The sequence below is a fragment of the Cyprinus carpio genome, chromosome B7 (assembly GCF_018340385.1).
Source record: "Cyprinus carpio isolate SPL01 chromosome B7, ASM1834038v1, whole genome shotgun sequence".
Classification (NCBI taxonomy): domain Eukaryota; kingdom Metazoa; phylum Chordata; class Actinopteri; order Cypriniformes; family Cyprinidae; genus Cyprinus; species Cyprinus carpio.
In genome coordinates, this window is record NC_056603.1 from 29,289,614 (window position 1) to 29,305,591 (window position 15,978).

General features: G+C 37.3%; 1 protein-coding gene across 3 annotated transcripts; it reads right to left on the reverse strand.

Annotated features, from left to right (window-relative positions):
• Positions 1-1,161: 1,161 nt before the first annotated feature.
• LOC109100779 (zinc finger protein 280D-like) lies at positions 1,162-15,385 on the reverse strand. Of its 3 annotated transcripts, XM_042728248.1 has the most exons (19): positions 15,246-15,385; positions 13,291-13,453; positions 12,977-13,203; positions 12,675-12,777; positions 11,880-12,113; positions 11,428-11,475; positions 11,241-11,326; positions 10,290-10,516; positions 7,125-7,282; positions 5,801-5,901; positions 5,579-5,725; positions 4,865-4,999; positions 4,559-4,770; positions 3,963-4,103; positions 3,821-3,883; positions 3,603-3,721; positions 3,485-3,512; positions 2,079-2,253; positions 1,821-1,972 (listed from the first exon to the last, which is right to left on the reverse strand). In XM_042728248.1, the coding sequence occupies exons 2-19, from the start codon at positions 13,451-13,453 to the stop codon at positions 1,958-1,960; spliced, it is 2,382 nt and encodes a 793-aa protein (XP_042584182.1). In that variant the 5' UTR covers positions 15,246-15,385; the 3' UTR covers positions 1,821-1,957. The 3 variants fall into 3 exon arrangements, with proteins under 3 accessions (XP_018969758.1, XP_042584181.1, XP_042584182.1); XM_019114213.2 differs by having other exon boundaries at positions 1,162-2,253; positions 11,880-12,110; XM_042728247.1 differs by having other exon boundaries at positions 1,162-2,253.
• Positions 15,386-15,978: the final 593 nt, after the last annotated feature.

Genomic DNA, 15,978 nt, shown 5'->3' on the forward strand with positions numbered 1-15,978 from the left:
AATCAGCCGTTTGAACGAATCGACTCAAAGACATTTACAGCCACCTGCTGGTAGTTTTATTTTATTTTTTCTTTAGAGTATCGTTTCATTTATTAAACATAAATAAATAAAAAAACATCAAAGGGATAGTTCACCAAAAATAAATAAATACATTGTCATCATTTACTTACCCCCATGTTGTTTCAAACCTAAATGAATTACTTTCTTTTGTACAACATAAAATAAGTTATTTTGAAGAATGTCGGTAACCAAGCCGTTTGGGTCACCAGTAACTTCATTGCATGAACAAAAAATTCTGAAAAGTTTCTCAAATTATCTTCTTTTATGTTCCATACTTTATGTTAGGCTGTTGTAGCCTAAACATTTAACACAATAATAGCTTTAAATTATCCTTTGGGACTATTTTCACAGCCAAATTTAGTTTGCGATTAATCAGATTAATTAATCACAGCACCCTGTAATTAATTAGATTAAAACATTTTAATCGACTGACAGCTCTAATCACTATACATCATTTACATAAACCACATCAAATTAAAATGGTTTAATCATTAAATCTTAGTTTTCAGCATGATTTTTTAATTTCTTCAATAACATATAGGCTACAAGTTTCAGCGTTCCATTGTTGAAGCACATTGTTCAGTGTTAATTCCGACAAATCTACAACTACAAGGGCTAAGTCCTGTTTCTATTTACTTTTTTATTTATTGCTTTGAGTTTGAGGGCTTTATTTAAAATACAAGTACTGCGCTACTTGTTTTGATATGCATGAATGAAAGTATTTTTATTTTATTACAATCTTTTTAGGTGTGTGATAGTTGTGGAAAATTGTCATTTACTCACCCTCGTGGTCAAACGAAAACTGATTGCATTTCTTTCTACTGTAGAGCACTTAAAAAAGGAAATTACTGCATACATTCACTGTAACGGTGTTTGTCAGAATCACTTCAAAAAAGAACTTTTTGAAAACAACCTATTGGAATAAACGAGTCTTCGCATCACTAGATCGCTCTTGTTTACTGAACTACACAGAATGATACCACAAGAGGGGGCTCTCCACCAAATCAAGCTCTAAAGAGAAACAGGAAACTGTCTCCTGGACAAAGGCAGAGATATTTTTTGTGAATCGCCGTCTATATTAAATAGCAGAACTCTAGTGAATATACTATAAAAGTTTATTACTGATTAAGACAAATTAATGGGATTTCTACAATGCTTTCAATCTGAATATGAGAAATGATTTTCAATGCAGGATCCTATCCAGATAAAGTACATACAACAATACACTAAACACAATCTACATTAAAAAAAAAAAATAAAAAAAATTATCAGGACGAATTTTATCATTCCTAAATACAGTATACTGAGAAACTGCTGAACTTGTTCGTTATCCTATGAAAACCACCACTTGAAAAGGAAGATGTGGGAATAAGCTCCCAGTTGGATAACTGTACTGTCTCTGCTTTGTGATCATCTGTAGAGTCCAAACAGACACCACAAATGTGGACAGACGGACTTCAAAACAATCATAAGTATAGAAGAACATTCACATTGCTGCCTTTGCAACCCAATTTCAATCTTTTCAAACCTTACATAAGTACAGAAATAATGTACTCATATAGTATAAGATTTTAAAGTCATGATTTAGCACAGTATGCTTTCATTTCTTTCTGGAGTCAGAAAAAGATCTCCTATTGATGTTCGTTTTTTTTTTTTTTTTTAAAAAGAAAAAAAAAGGAGGGAGAGTGAGTCAGCGAGAAACTGGCTTCTAGAGTGTTGCGATGCTTTAAGAGAGCCTCGGTTCTTTTTGTGCCGGGTTGCAGTTAACCTTCCATCTCCACTTGGGAGTTCTCAGTGGCGTCGTCCTCAAGGACCTTGGATGGAGTGAGGGGTTCCAGTTGTGAGTCAGTGTTCATAGACTCTATTCCATCAGTTTTACAAAGAAAATCAGAGGGAGTTACACCAGCTTCATCTGTGAGGGCAGAAAGAGGGCTGACGGGTGAGTGAGAGGGAAGGCTCTTGGGGGATTCCTCTACAGACAAATCATTGGTTGCAACCTCCACGTTGTCATCCTTCACCTCGTGTGGTTCACATTTGTCAGCTACAAGAACCTCTGACCCATCCTCCATTATGTTTTCCTTGTTTGGTATAGCTTGTACATCACTGATCTGAATGGGTTCGGTTTCATCTCTAACCTCAGTATCAGGTTTAATGAGAAGGAGCTGCTTGGAGTTAGCGTGGGTCTCCACTGACCTGGATTATGAGGTGTAACAACAAGAGAAAAGCAAATAAAAACAATGCTCTTTTAAGATCATAAGCTGTAAAATCACCTGACTGATACACAAGTGTCAGTTTCAGATTTTTAGTTACAATAAAAAGGGTAACAAAACTGCTACAAAAAGGTCATATTTCACCTCAAAAGTCAGAAAAATATTTTGTATTAATACAATAAAAAAATGTTCTACGATCATTTTTTACAGACATTTTCATTATTGCAATGTCTTTGGACATTTTAGCTGAGGTTTTTTATTTTTTTAATCCTTAATCTTCTCAATGTTAAGTCTCAGTGCAGTCATTGCAGTGAGAAAAATACACTGTAATTTTTGCTTATTTAAATCACTGCATTAAAGACATTACAACACTACTACTATCGTAACACACACGTTTATTATTTCTTTTCTCTGCATTAGAGATCTTTTTATTTTTTGCTTTATGGTAATAGGGGCAAGGAAAAACATTTATTTTTTGTATTTCACTAAATTCAAACTCTGAACTGACCAACGTAAGTCCTAACAAACTAGACATGACCAAAAAAAAAAAAGACTCTGAAGATGTCCAAGTATGTAGTGATTCCTTTGTTTTGAATTGATTCTTAATGGGGGGGGGGGGGGTTCAAAAGAAAGCAACAGAACAAATAATAATTCAATATTCTCCCACTTGCCTTTCACAGCAACCCATGAGCTTTTCTTTGTGGTCCACATTAATAAGAATATGTTCTTCAGCCTTAATTAATGCAAAAACTCCTGTTTTAATTTAAGCAAGGTCTCCCGAATACCACTTAATAGGAGACCCAATTAGACTAATGAAAAAAACAGAGATCATTTTTTACAATAAATGATATTTCCAAACAATTCATAGGTCAGAGTCTGTATTCACACCCTTGTTTCATCAGAAAAGGTAATTTGTCTCAATCAGGCAAGCTACACTTCCCAGTCTATTTTTACTCTCCTCTCTTCACAGCTCTAACCTCTACATTTAACAAAAATACAAATAAGCATATGGTGTCACTGTACACCAATACATCATGCGTTTAACAATGAGAGCATACCAGAAAGTAGAGAGCAACACCACTGACTTTTTAAAACAGACACAAGCTTTCCCAACAAAGGGATTTTTAAATAACAAGAAAACCCTAACTTAACTGCATGCAATAAACAACTGAAAACTAATAAATAGCTAAAAATAATACAAACAACTTTCATACCTGTTCATTTCCGATCCTCCATTGGTAACTTAAAAGGAATACAAATTTTATGCAAGTAAGAAAATCTGACATCACAAAGAGAAAAATATTTTTGCAATGAGTTGGTTGGGCATCATACCTGGCTCCATGATGACCTGGCAGGAGTGGTTTGGCCTGTTGAGCAAATGCTCGGTCATCTGGTCAGCGCCAGAAGCGTCTGCCAGAAAGTCACACTTGAGACACACCAGCGTTAGACTCTAAACAAAAGAAGAAATTACTTTTATTTTCTGCAAGCATCACACAAATTAACTCCTCTATCACAGTTAGCCATCACATACTAATTAGATCCAAACTTACCGCAAACCATGTGGAGTCTTCCTCACCTTCCCAAACCGTACTTTAGAAGAATTGCCGTGGAACCTGCAGATGAACAGAACCCTATCTATAGCTCTGATGACATTCATTTGGAATTGTTCATTCATCCGAGTTTTCCCCTTACCTGAACATATGCTGTCTGAAGGCTTTCTGGCAACTCGATCTGTACTTGCATATATTGCATCTAAGCAATAAAGGATAATGAGCATAAGGGCCCATAACCTCTGAGAGACACTCGACACACCTATTTCCTCCACTTGGAAGCCTGTGAAAAATAAACACTTGTTAATATAAAACAATAGGCTGTGACTCTTAACTTCTAATACAACACAATGCAACAGCTGAATCCTAAAGTATACTTGGATGTTACTGTACGCTACGCATGCATGCATGCTGTGAATTTCATTAGAAGTGTAGTATGTTCCTACTGTACAGACAAAGCCAGATTCTTCTAATCATGCATACTCTATCACGCAAATATAATCGTCAGATTAGTCAGCAATAAAAATCATCGTTAGCTGCAGCCCTAAACTAGTTGCCCCGGCCCACTGCTTCACATACAAAAAAGAAACGGAAGACACTGAAGAACAATAACAACAAGAGATGGCAGCAACAACTACAGATTCCTGTGCTGATGAGCACTTGAGTGTGTTCAGTTGTACACATGCGCTAAGCATTTGCATCAAAACTGAAGTATACTTTGGACTTAAGAATCCTCACTTCAAACTTCTAAGCTCATTATTTTGGTTGCTTCGGTTCCAGCTGAACTGGTTTGTGGTCTTTGCCTTTCCTCCATTTACGTTTGGTTTGGTCGTGTTTGCTGCTATTCTAACAGGTTGTTTGGTCGTTTCAGGACTCGTGGGTATGATGTAGGCTTTGCTTGAAGTTTCAGAACCCATTTGCGCACCAGAAACCGAGGCCCGAATCGTCACCTAAAATGGATGAAATAATGCTTTTAAAAGGTTTAATCTCAAATAATTTGTGATTATATTTTCTATTATATAGTTAATATAACTACAAGCAGACCTTGGTTCCTGGAGGCAATCCTTCAAGTTTTCTAGGCTTCCTATAGGTTCGATGGAAGTGTGTCTTGTGTTCCACTTTTTCCTTATAGGTGAGGAAATTTAGTCGGCACTTTCCACACCTTTGAATCCCTTTTTTCTAGAAAACAAAGCAGAAAAAAAATCCATAACATACAAAGTTATGTCACAAGTTACATTTAACAATTAAACTGTGCATTTAATTTAGATATTTATTAACATTATTGCTAAAAATTATAAAATGTATAGATTTTTTTAATATAAGCTTTTTTATACTGGAATATAAAACACCACCACATGCACTATTGTTTTTGTTACAAATCTTGCTGTTGGCCGATATGACTCGTGGTTAATCTGGTTTGCTGTTGCCAGGGAGAAGCCCATAAGGAGTAACCAGGGAAGGTGAATAGAGTAAGCCGCCACTGTCAGCCTGTTATATATTGCACCAAGGTGTTCGGCAGACAACCAAATCAATCCAACCTTAGAGTGAGAGCCAATGGGGCAGCACACAAATGAGTTGCACATTGTGCTGACTTCAGATCAGTGAAGCTCCAAATCCACAGACAAAGAGACAGATGATGTCTTATCCAAGAACATGTCAGAAAGACTCATGTACACAGTCTTTGGTTTAAATTAGTAAGCAAGAAGTAGGCAATAAATCCATTTCCAAATGGAAACACACATAAGGTAATACACTCACTTGATGTCTCATGTAGTGCTGCATGTACATATGGCCACTGCGAAGGACTTTCAGGCAAAAGGGACAAAGCAGGTCTTTAGTGTTTTCATGAACTGTGCGGAAATGATTATCCACATCAGAGAAGAAGGAGGACCTGTAGTTGCAAACCTTTAAGAGCGCAAAAATAAAGTGAGAACCAAGTATTTGAAATACAAATTACATAGAGCAGCGATGAAGTTTTACCTGACAGGCATAGGGCATCTCTCCAGGTTTGTGATTGTCCCTCATGTGCTCCAGAAGCACTTGCTCTGTCTCAAAAGCCAACTCACATATTTTACAGTTGGCTGGGGAAAGAAAAGATAACAATACTCTCATAATATATCTAAACCATCAACTTTTTCCCCTCTGGTGAAATACTTTCATTCCAATTACAAAATCCCTGACTATTTTTACATAATCTCAAATCCTGTAGGAAGCTTCCTACTTTAGTTTGAAAAATCACAATTATGATTTGATGGGCCACTTTTGCTGCTTAAGGCCTGTTCACACAAAGGATAACAAAATTTTAATACTGGGAGAATAGCCATATCACAATTATAACAATGACATAGAGTAATGATATTGTTGGAATCACCATCAGAACCATTTCTTTAAAATCTGATGTAAAATAAAAACACTGATAGCCAATGAGAACTCACCTGACTTTAAAAAGCTTGATTATTTAAAGCGGAAAATGACAAACTTAAAACCGACATTTGTGTTGACACTTCAGGTCTTCACAGGTCCACTTGGATCCGAAACCCCAAGGTCTGACCCGAGAGGGTTCGTGTCCAAAACTTCTACGAGTGCCTCGACCACGGGGCGGGTTCGCTATTAGCAGCCTTGGGTCCTTTAAAACAAATGTGCTTTTTCTAAATGGACCCGATAAGACCTGAATTCTTTTCAGTTATCCAGGATGTGAACTTGCACGTTTGTGTTTAATGCGTTTTTTTTTTTTTTGAAACGCGCATAGAAAAGAAACAAAGGTTTGCAACCTTGCATGCAAAAAAATTATCTTATGGATATGAGATCCAACAGGAAAAGCCACTCGTTTTATTATGTGCATGTTCATGCAGGGCTTTTCTTTTTTGTGTGCAGAAGCCCTTCATTGGAGAGGCCAAATAATAAATAAGTAAATAAATAAACGAAAGTAATGGAGCAGTGGCCAAATCAGGACAGCAGGATTTTTTCTGACTGCAGGGCTGCAGGCTGTGCACACGTCAATGCCGTTTACATTTGGGTCTAAAAATAAATGCCATCGGGTCGGGTCGAACTTGGGTCTTACTTCATCGGGTCTGTCTTGGGTCGGGTCTTTCTTTTGAAAAATGTATTTGAAAATGTTGAAAAATTTTGAAAAATGTATTTATTATAATAATACGATTATAATAATAGGATTCGGGTCGTGTATGGATTTTAGGACCAGAGAAGACTCCTAGTTGACACTTATATTGTCGTAAAGCCTTTATTCTGGCCAAGAACCACCTACCCAAAAAGGAATAGACCCTGTGACTGAAATGTAGTGACTTACTGGTGGACTCGAAGGGACTGTGGGCACTCTCTATGTGACACTGCAGTTGAAAAGGAGTTGAATACTGTCGGTAACAATGTTGACATGTAGTGTGACTCTCCCAGCTCTCGCTGTTCTGCTTCTCCAACTCCAGGTGATGTTTCATGTGGTTCATGAACCTGATTGAGAGGAAAACGAACAGAGGGATTAGGAGGAGCAAAGGATGGCATTACTACAACTAGCTGATTTCCAGCTGTGGTCTTCATTTACATAGTCGTTGAAGGATCAGAGTGCCACATCTAATAATAATAATAATAAATAATGAGTTTAAATTATATAGCGCTTTGCTTTTTAATTGAATGTGTGAGATGATATAGAGCCCAAACGAGTGCAAAACTCCAGGACCCCATGTCTCGGCAGGGGGGTGTTACTGTTAACAGCCCCAGCGACCAACTCAATGCTAAATTATTGACCTGGTTGAATCTGACTACTTCTGACATGCTTAAAATTATCACTCACAGTGGGGCAGACTCTTGTGGCATTGGCAATGACCCTGAAATTTTACTCTGAAAAATGCTGCTTGTTATAGATGGTGACTGTGTAAGGGATCTCTCCTTAAATGACACATAAAATAAGAAATTAATGTTCTCACTAAAGCTTCAGCAAGCCCTGAAAGGACTGATAAACAATTACATACATTAAAGGGATACTCCACCCCAAAATGAAAATTTTGTCATTAATCACTTACCCCCATGTCATTTCAAACCCGTAAAAGCTCCGTTCGTCTTTGGAACACAATTTAAGATATTTTGGATGAAATGTCCCATAAACAGATGTAAATCAAGCAAGCTAGCACGCATAGGCCACAAAGTGTTGGCGAAATAACACATTTTCTAGGCTTGATTGTGTTTATGGGATGCAGTCTAACATGTGTTAATGCTTCATTTAATTTTTTAGCCTGATTGAGACGCAGAGGATATTAGTGAAGAGGATCGCACAGAACCTGTGCAAGCACGGCTCTTAATGGTATGTTTTTTTGTTTGTTGTTGTCTCATACTTTTAGATACACTGTTATTTGTAAATGCTACTGCTTCTGTTAGCTTTTAATATACGGTTTTATCCTGATTAAAGCTTTAATACAGTATGGCAACCGCATGCACGTCCATGTATAAAGCTTCTCATTGCTATGTGAAAATAAGTGTATAAACGGAACAGTTCATTGTTGGAGCTGATCTGGTGATCAGAATGAGAGAGAGAGAGAGAGAGAGAGAGAGATGCAGAGCAGGGCGACACGAGGAACAGAATTAAGAACCGCTGCTTTCAAACATTGATTTTGAAACTTGTGAATCCATTAGAATCATTAGAACACAGAATCATGATTCATAAATGAATAGATTTTTCCGTGCACCCCTATATTCTCTTCCTCTTCTCTAAAGCTGTGCAGCATGGCCTCGCCCCCTTTGTTGCATGTTCCCGGGGGCGGGGTTTGTCTGGGTTTGTGATGACACAAACCCCGGAAAGTAACTCATTGCAGTCCCTACCAGCCGTTTTTGTAGGCATTAAACTGCCAGAATTTTAAAAGACGCTATCTCCATCTGCACTGAACTTTCAGTGCCGCAACTTTGCAGATATTGTTTATGCTCAAACAGCAACATTACACACTAACTAATGTTTAAAAAGTGAAATCGCAATCAACCACCCTTTTAAGTCTGCCACCTCTTACATATTGTGTGTGTGAGTAGAGATTTCTGCAAAAAAGTCAGTAGGTGTGACAGTTACAACCAAAAAGTCAGCTTGTGGTGAGAGTGAGAAGGCATTGGGCACACCTGCAACATGCGACATTAATGATACTCTTTAAGGTAAATGCCCTGCTCCACAAACAGCTGCCGTCTTGGGAGAACTCAGTCTGACACAAGCGGGACCGCCGTTGACAAAGGAAAGCCTTTGATGTGCGAGGAAGTGAATGTCAAACAGATGTACAACATTCAAACAGGTAAACCACTACAAAGTGTCTGCTCTCTCAGGAGTGGAGTTTCCTTTTGCTTTTCAAAAGGCACCTTAAAATAGACACATAACATCCTTTGAGAATCATGCAGTTTCAGATGTTGCAACGAAGTGCACATCCTATTTTTGAAACGGGTCATACTCCAGCTATAGATTACACTGGATTTTCAAGATACAAATGAGCAGTACATGAACTATCAACTCATCATAAACCGTAATTCATCAAACACGTCTGAAGGGAAGGGAAAATGCCAAAATTAAAGTAGCTAATGTTCAGCATCCTTTGGGAATACAAAATAAAACTCTTGCACAGTTAAATATAATTAGCCAAATTACAAACACACGCCATTAAAAGTCACCTTTGAACAGTGCAAGGCCTGTGCGTGTGTACTCAAGAAGTGTTTGAGCTCCCAAGGGTTTTCAGGAGATAAATTAGCAAATATTCTACTTAAAGTTCATGTTCTAACTGTGCATAATAGCCATTATAATACCAGCAATTATACTGCGCTGCTTCTTTGTTTAATGATGTGATGCGCAGGCTGCCTTTATCCTCTCTGCCTCCTGCCATTGGTGCCCTGACGTTGAGCGGCCAATTTTTCAGTCAGCACGTTCTGCAACCTCAGCTCCCCTAATAGGGATTTTTATGCGGCTGAACTGTGACCCCCGCCGCCAGAACTTGGGGTGCGCTGCAAACGCGCCACCCCATTAAAAGGAGCTTACTGAGGCTTTTCTCACGCCGTGGCTGAGTAAAGTTATTTAATCACAGGAACAGTTCTTATAGCAGCCAAACTACCCTCCATTATTCATCTGGGGCCCCTAGAGGGAACAGGAGTCTGATAATGTCATCCATCTGAGAGGGAATCTAGTGATGGGGTCTCTCTTTCTTTAACTATTGCTCTCTCCATCTCTGGGCTCCTGTAGTTAATGGCTCTCATGAGCAATGTTCCATCTAAACCGCATGTGTGATGTTGCTCCCTCACAGACCAAAACAATTATACAAAGAAGCAGAATTAAATGACTGGGACTGTTTGAATCGTTTTCATTCGTGACAAACTAAATTGCAGCTACCCTGACTAAGGTCTATAGAGATTCAACCACCTCTGCACCTGGCTGATTAAAGATGGTACTTCAAAAATGTGTAACCTAATAGGTTTTTGCATAACTAACCCTCCAAAAAAATACCTGATATTGTTCTTGAGCATTTTCAAACAGCTGTTGCACTTGAAGGTGGTGTTGGACTTGAATTTGGGAATCAGAGATGCATCCCCTTCACATTTCCCGTAGTAGAAGTCTGAAACCAGCATGATGAGTTTGCCTTTGTCAGACTCATAGACTTTCGGTGCATTGGCTTGTTTGTCAGGCTTCGATGTTGAGGGGAACACAGAGTCTAATAATTCAGGGCAGCACAGCTGAAGAAGAAAAGAAAAAAAACATCTCAGTAATGCTGAGGAATCAAAGTATATCTGTCTCCACATCAGGATGTGGCAACATTTTTAAAATGAAGTGCCATTTTTTATTTTCTAGTTAGTCACTCATCAAAGGCTCAAACAAACAAACCTAGATATTCTGTTTACTATAGTTGATTTGCTCTTTGTATGTACATGGTTAATGATTATATGTTAATAAATGCCTATATAATTAAATCTGTTCATCATAAAGTGATCATTCAGTGATCACTCATTGGAAGACATGAATTAAACGGCTCAATTTGTACAGATTACTTTTACAATGTCTTTATGAGCTTTTTGTAGTATGAAAATTTTGGTTGTGTACATTCAACAGATGGAAAAAAAAACAGATGGGAATATTTTAAAAATATCTTTATTTATGGTCCAAAGATTTATGCAAGTTTTATGCGTTTAGAAAGACATGAGGCTGAGTAATTGATTACAGAATTTTCAATTTGGCTAAATTATCCCTTTAAAAAAATGCACAATATGACATGTTCGGTTGAGTGTTTTGCTTCCCACACAGCTCATAACTACATAAATCAGGCTGAAGGACGATGAAGATGATGACACTCTACAGATGTAATAACCATCTATTTTAATATTGAGATTTAACGCTGCCTGACTGCATTCAATAAAGCTGTTGCTAACACAGGAAACAAAAAAGAAAGTAAAACATACCAACCTTCATATGATTTTTTAAAGGCTGAAAGGCAAACACATTCTGACACCTGGGACATTTCTTTTTGAAGGGGAAATCATTATCTCCAGCTGTCAAAGAAGGAAAAAAAGATTAAAAGATGAGCAGAGATTGTTGCTTCTAGAAATTGTACAATACATATTGGACAAAAGCCTACCCATGTCAAGCTTACCTCCTTTGAACCCACTGTTGTTTGTGTCATTTATCATTGTGCCATTATCTGTGGATCATAAAAAAAAAAACATCCCATCAAGTCTTCATCTTCAAAGAAAAACCTTCACAAACACAACCTTTACACCTTTCAGAAAAGCGAGAGGGGCTTTGCGATTTTGGTGTATTTTTCCAATTGATTTTTTTTTTTTTTATCATTGTAGCTTAGTGCATGGACAACAAATAAATCCAGTTTTGTTGCTGTTATGTCTCATTGCAGTTGCTCAATCATTCAAAAATTATGGTGGGTGGGTGGCAACCATAATCTGGCAGGATAGTGGGTGGGTGGTAATTTCAAATTCAAACCTGGTTTTAATCCTTTCACTTCATAAATAACACTAAACTAGAAAATAGGTCTACTGGTAAAAGCAGTGGCTACACTGTTATAGCTTATCCATCCACACACAGGCTTACCTTTGCTGTTCATAGTTTGCAGGGATAAAGTTTTTTGTTTAGCTAGTGTTGCTGGAACGATGCCTGTTGTGTTTTGAGATCCTGGAGTAGTGTGGGACTGAGAATAAAGGTTAGCTGGGGCTTGTACATTGGACAGGGTCACCACATTGTTCTGGATATGCTGCACTTGAGGCCTGTGAACGACCCCCGGTTTTGGTGTGACAGTGACTTGCGGCAATATCTGCTGACCTGCTGCTAGAAACAAACACAAAGTAATGAAGAACTCACATACCAATTCACTAATTAGCATACATTACCACTCATACTTTTTTAAAGAAATTATTACTTATTTAACAAGGACATATTAAACAAATCAAAAAAGAGACTGCATAAATATTTGTAATTTTACAAAAAAAAAAAAAAGTCTACTTCAGATAAATGCTGCACCTTTTAGTCATCAGAAATCATGAAAAATGTATCACGATTTCCACAAAATATTAAACAGCACTGTTTTCAACTATGATGATGGTAATAAGAAATGCTTCTTGAGCAGCAAATCAGACTATTAGAATGATTTCTGCAAGAACATGTGACACTGAAGACTGGAGAAATGTCTGCTAAAAATTCAGCTTTGCCATAAAAATAAAGTACATTTTTAAATATATTTCAATTAAAAAAAAAAAAAAAAGTTTTTTTAAAATGCAATCTTGCTGTTTTGACTGTATTTTTGAACAAATAAAACTCTTTCAAGAACATTTAAAAATCTTACCAATCATAAACAAAACAAAACAAAAAACTACACAGACACATCTATACCTGGCACAACCGCGAGAGTGGTTCCTAGTGGATACTGTGACCCCAAAGAGCTGATGAAAGAGGTGCTGCTGTTGAGATTCTGTGGTGATGCCACAATGTAACCCTGGTGAAATGATAAAGAAAAGAAAAATAGCTTCAGTACCCTCATCAAATTCGGCCTATGAACAGACACATTAATAAATCTAAATTGAATTCATGCATGTTTATTATGGCTACTATTAGCAGAAAGCACCTTTATCATTGTACTTAGCATTTGTTAAGCACAGATTTAACCTGAGAAAGTCGAAGAAAAGTCAAGTTACCTGATTGTTAATAAAGATGGGTTGAGGGGCTGTTTGAGGTCCTATAGTTGTGTTAATAGGGATGAGGATGGGATTTCCTCCAGACTGGGCAGCACCTCTGACCATTATCGTAGGACCTGTAGCAACACTAGTGGGGTTCGGCGGAGCTTGCGGAGACTTTTGTGATGAAGCCAACATTGAGGGTTTTTGAACCGGGACATTTCGCTGGTTCTGTTGGTTAACAGCACCTGAAGCAGATCACAAGAAACAATGAGCAAACAATATTAAGTACAAGACCAGAAGAGGAGTGGCAGTGTCCTCAAAAAGAGTCATACCTTGTCTTGTGTTGGCCGCAGGCTTGGAGCTACAGATTTCACCGACAAATATTGGTTCATCATCATCATCGTCATCATCAAGATCTATCAGATTGATTTCTGGAATTGTCTTCTGCCACGGCTCCAACTCCTCCTCTTCACACTCCATAAACAACTCAGACATCTAAAAGAAAACCAAAGATATCAGTGCAAGGCTATGTGGTTAATTAAATCATACCAACAATCCACAAATTACATCATAATCTGGGTTTAGACTAGTGGTCAACCGATATATCGCCATTTTTCAAATATCGGCATTGGCCGATAAGTTTTTCTGTTTGGTCGATGTGTTCGAGGTGGGACTTTTATTTTGAGGTCGATGAGAATGCAGCGGCAGAGCACACAGTGCTCACATTCTCCCTCTTGTTCGCTGTTGTTGTTAACAGTTCTGTCTAATACGGATAGACGTCTGTCCAATAATCAGATAGAATGGTTAAACAAAGGAATTAATGTATACCAAAAAAGTATTATAACGATTGCTTTTATATTATTAGTAATAGAAAGGCAAACATTATAATATTTTCTCGTTTGCCGTCAGCATTCAGCAAATATGCTTTTACATCATTTAAACAAATCTTTGAATGACTAATGAACATCTAATTTCCAAAACCTTGCAAACTTAGTCGAATCCAGCTGTGAGATCTTGTGAAGTGTGGATGTGTGTCCTGCACGATCGCGTGTTCTCTGTGTGACGATCGGTCCGTGCGAATTCAATGCTAACAGAAGGAGAGTTCAGCTACACTGACATGCACGATCGAAAAACTTTAAACTCGTGATTTCAGATTATGCTGCGCTTCATGCTTTTGCCCAGTCATATTCATGTCAATTTCACTGTGTGCAAGGTAATGAGTGTTACCTCGGCTTTATTTGAAAAAAAAAAGTGATTCCCAATGCACACAAACTTCCCAGAATACTGAGTGCCCTGTTGGTTACAGTGTGTACTTCCTTTTTTATATATATATATTTTTTTTATTAAATATCTGTTTATTGGTGAAAAATACTTTGTCACTTAAAGTATAAACATGTTTATTTTACACATTTTTTTTTACCCATTTCAAATGATTTCAGATTTCTTAAATACAATAAACAAAAATGTTTCATTGCATTTACTAATTTTTTTAAGGTAAGTGGTGGCAATCGATTTATTTTAGCTACATTTACTTACACAAATTTAGTTGACTAACTTACAATTTTTTTATTATTAAATGTAGCTAAAATAAATTGTTTGCAACCACTTACCTTTAAAAAATGTAGTAGAATTTTTTTTCAGTGACATTAAATAAAATTATATCGGTTTTATATCGGCCACCCTGCTTTCCAAGATATCGGCATCGGCTGTTAAAATACCAGTATCGGTCGACCACTAGTTTAGACATATCAGCACAATCACACCTCAAATAAAAGCTAGCTAAAGCTTGAGACTCCAGCAAAACAGATCACTGTAATGCCACAAAACACGTTTTGTGTTAGAACCAAATTATCTTTATGTCCCACATAGAAAGATATATCCAGATTAATTAACGTTAAGATTAAAAGCCCAACTATTGTGATGCAAAACCTGTGATCCCCCCAGCAGCCACGAGACTGTTACTGCGGACACAGACCGGCTAATATGCTAACTCTGATTCCCACCTTTTACTACTACTTAATACTAAGAATCAAAATGCAATCATGAAAGAAGTGCATAAAAACTAAGAAATCAGAAGTATTCACACAGCGACACAGATCTAGCACATCATCCCGAAATCCATTAGCAGGCAGGTCGGCTCTGTCTGGATGCTAACATGCTAAAAAGCAAGAAAAATAGCAAGCGGCTGCAGAGAGAAACGGCAAATCACACAAGACATCTCCGTTGGCTTTGTTACGATAACACATAAGCAAACATTTCGGATTTAAAAAGCGAAACTCGGGTTTACCTTTTAAAATCTCGGATTATTTACAAACACCATCAGTGTTGATTCAGACACGCTCACAGCGGAATGAAGCGCGGAGGCTCATGGGAAATCACAGGGGCTTTTGTTGAGACAAAAACCTCACGTCTCCCATAGAAGAACCAAGACTTTTTTTGTTTTAACACTTTAAAAAGTCTTGGTTTTGGACGACATTAAAATACATAACATAAAGTAATTGTGTGCAGAGAAGAAAATAAACTAATCATAACGAATACATTATGAGTCAGACAATAACAACCAGGTCTAAACAAAGACAGACGCCCTCCACGTATAACTAACAGAACATGTAGCCTAGTAGAGTTTAAGATCTTAAGACTAGTATCGTGGTACTTCATAGTAAAAATACAACAAATTTGCAAACATTTAAAATAATCTAATGGATGTTAACATGAAATAACATTAGAATAACATCAGAAAAGTATGAGTACTAGTCTGAAGTAATTCAATGGTGATAAACTAAACCATAGTAATATTAATTTCACTTGTGTTATTAGGAGTTCAGTTTGACAAGCAGCAGCTTTGGCAGTTTTGTCTCGTCGCTTCTGTTTATTTTGACCAACAGGTGGCACTATGAGTATTGTGATAGGTTTGAGATGCATGCTCTTTATGAATAATGAACGTCATCATCACCAACAACAGATAATACATCTCCTTCTTTCATTCAGAAAGTTTGGAGGAAAGGGAGTTTTAAAAGTGT

What these genes read in the sequence shown, in the direction of transcription:
- LOC109100779 (XM_042728247.1), bottom strand. Translation starts at nt 13,453, where the DNA reads ATGTCTGAGTTGTTTATGGAGTGTGAAGAGGAGGAGTTGGAGCCGTGG. An exon ending in ATGCTCAAGAACAATATCAG is followed by an intron (nt 7,283 to 10,289) that starts GTATTTTTTTGG and finishes CCTCTCAATCAG; the next exon opens with GTTCATGAACCACATGAAAC. An exon ending in CCAGGTCATCATGGAGCCAG is followed by an intron (nt 3,513 to 3,602) that starts GTATGATGCCCA and finishes ATTCCTTTTAAG; the next exon opens with TTACCAATGGAGGATCGGAA.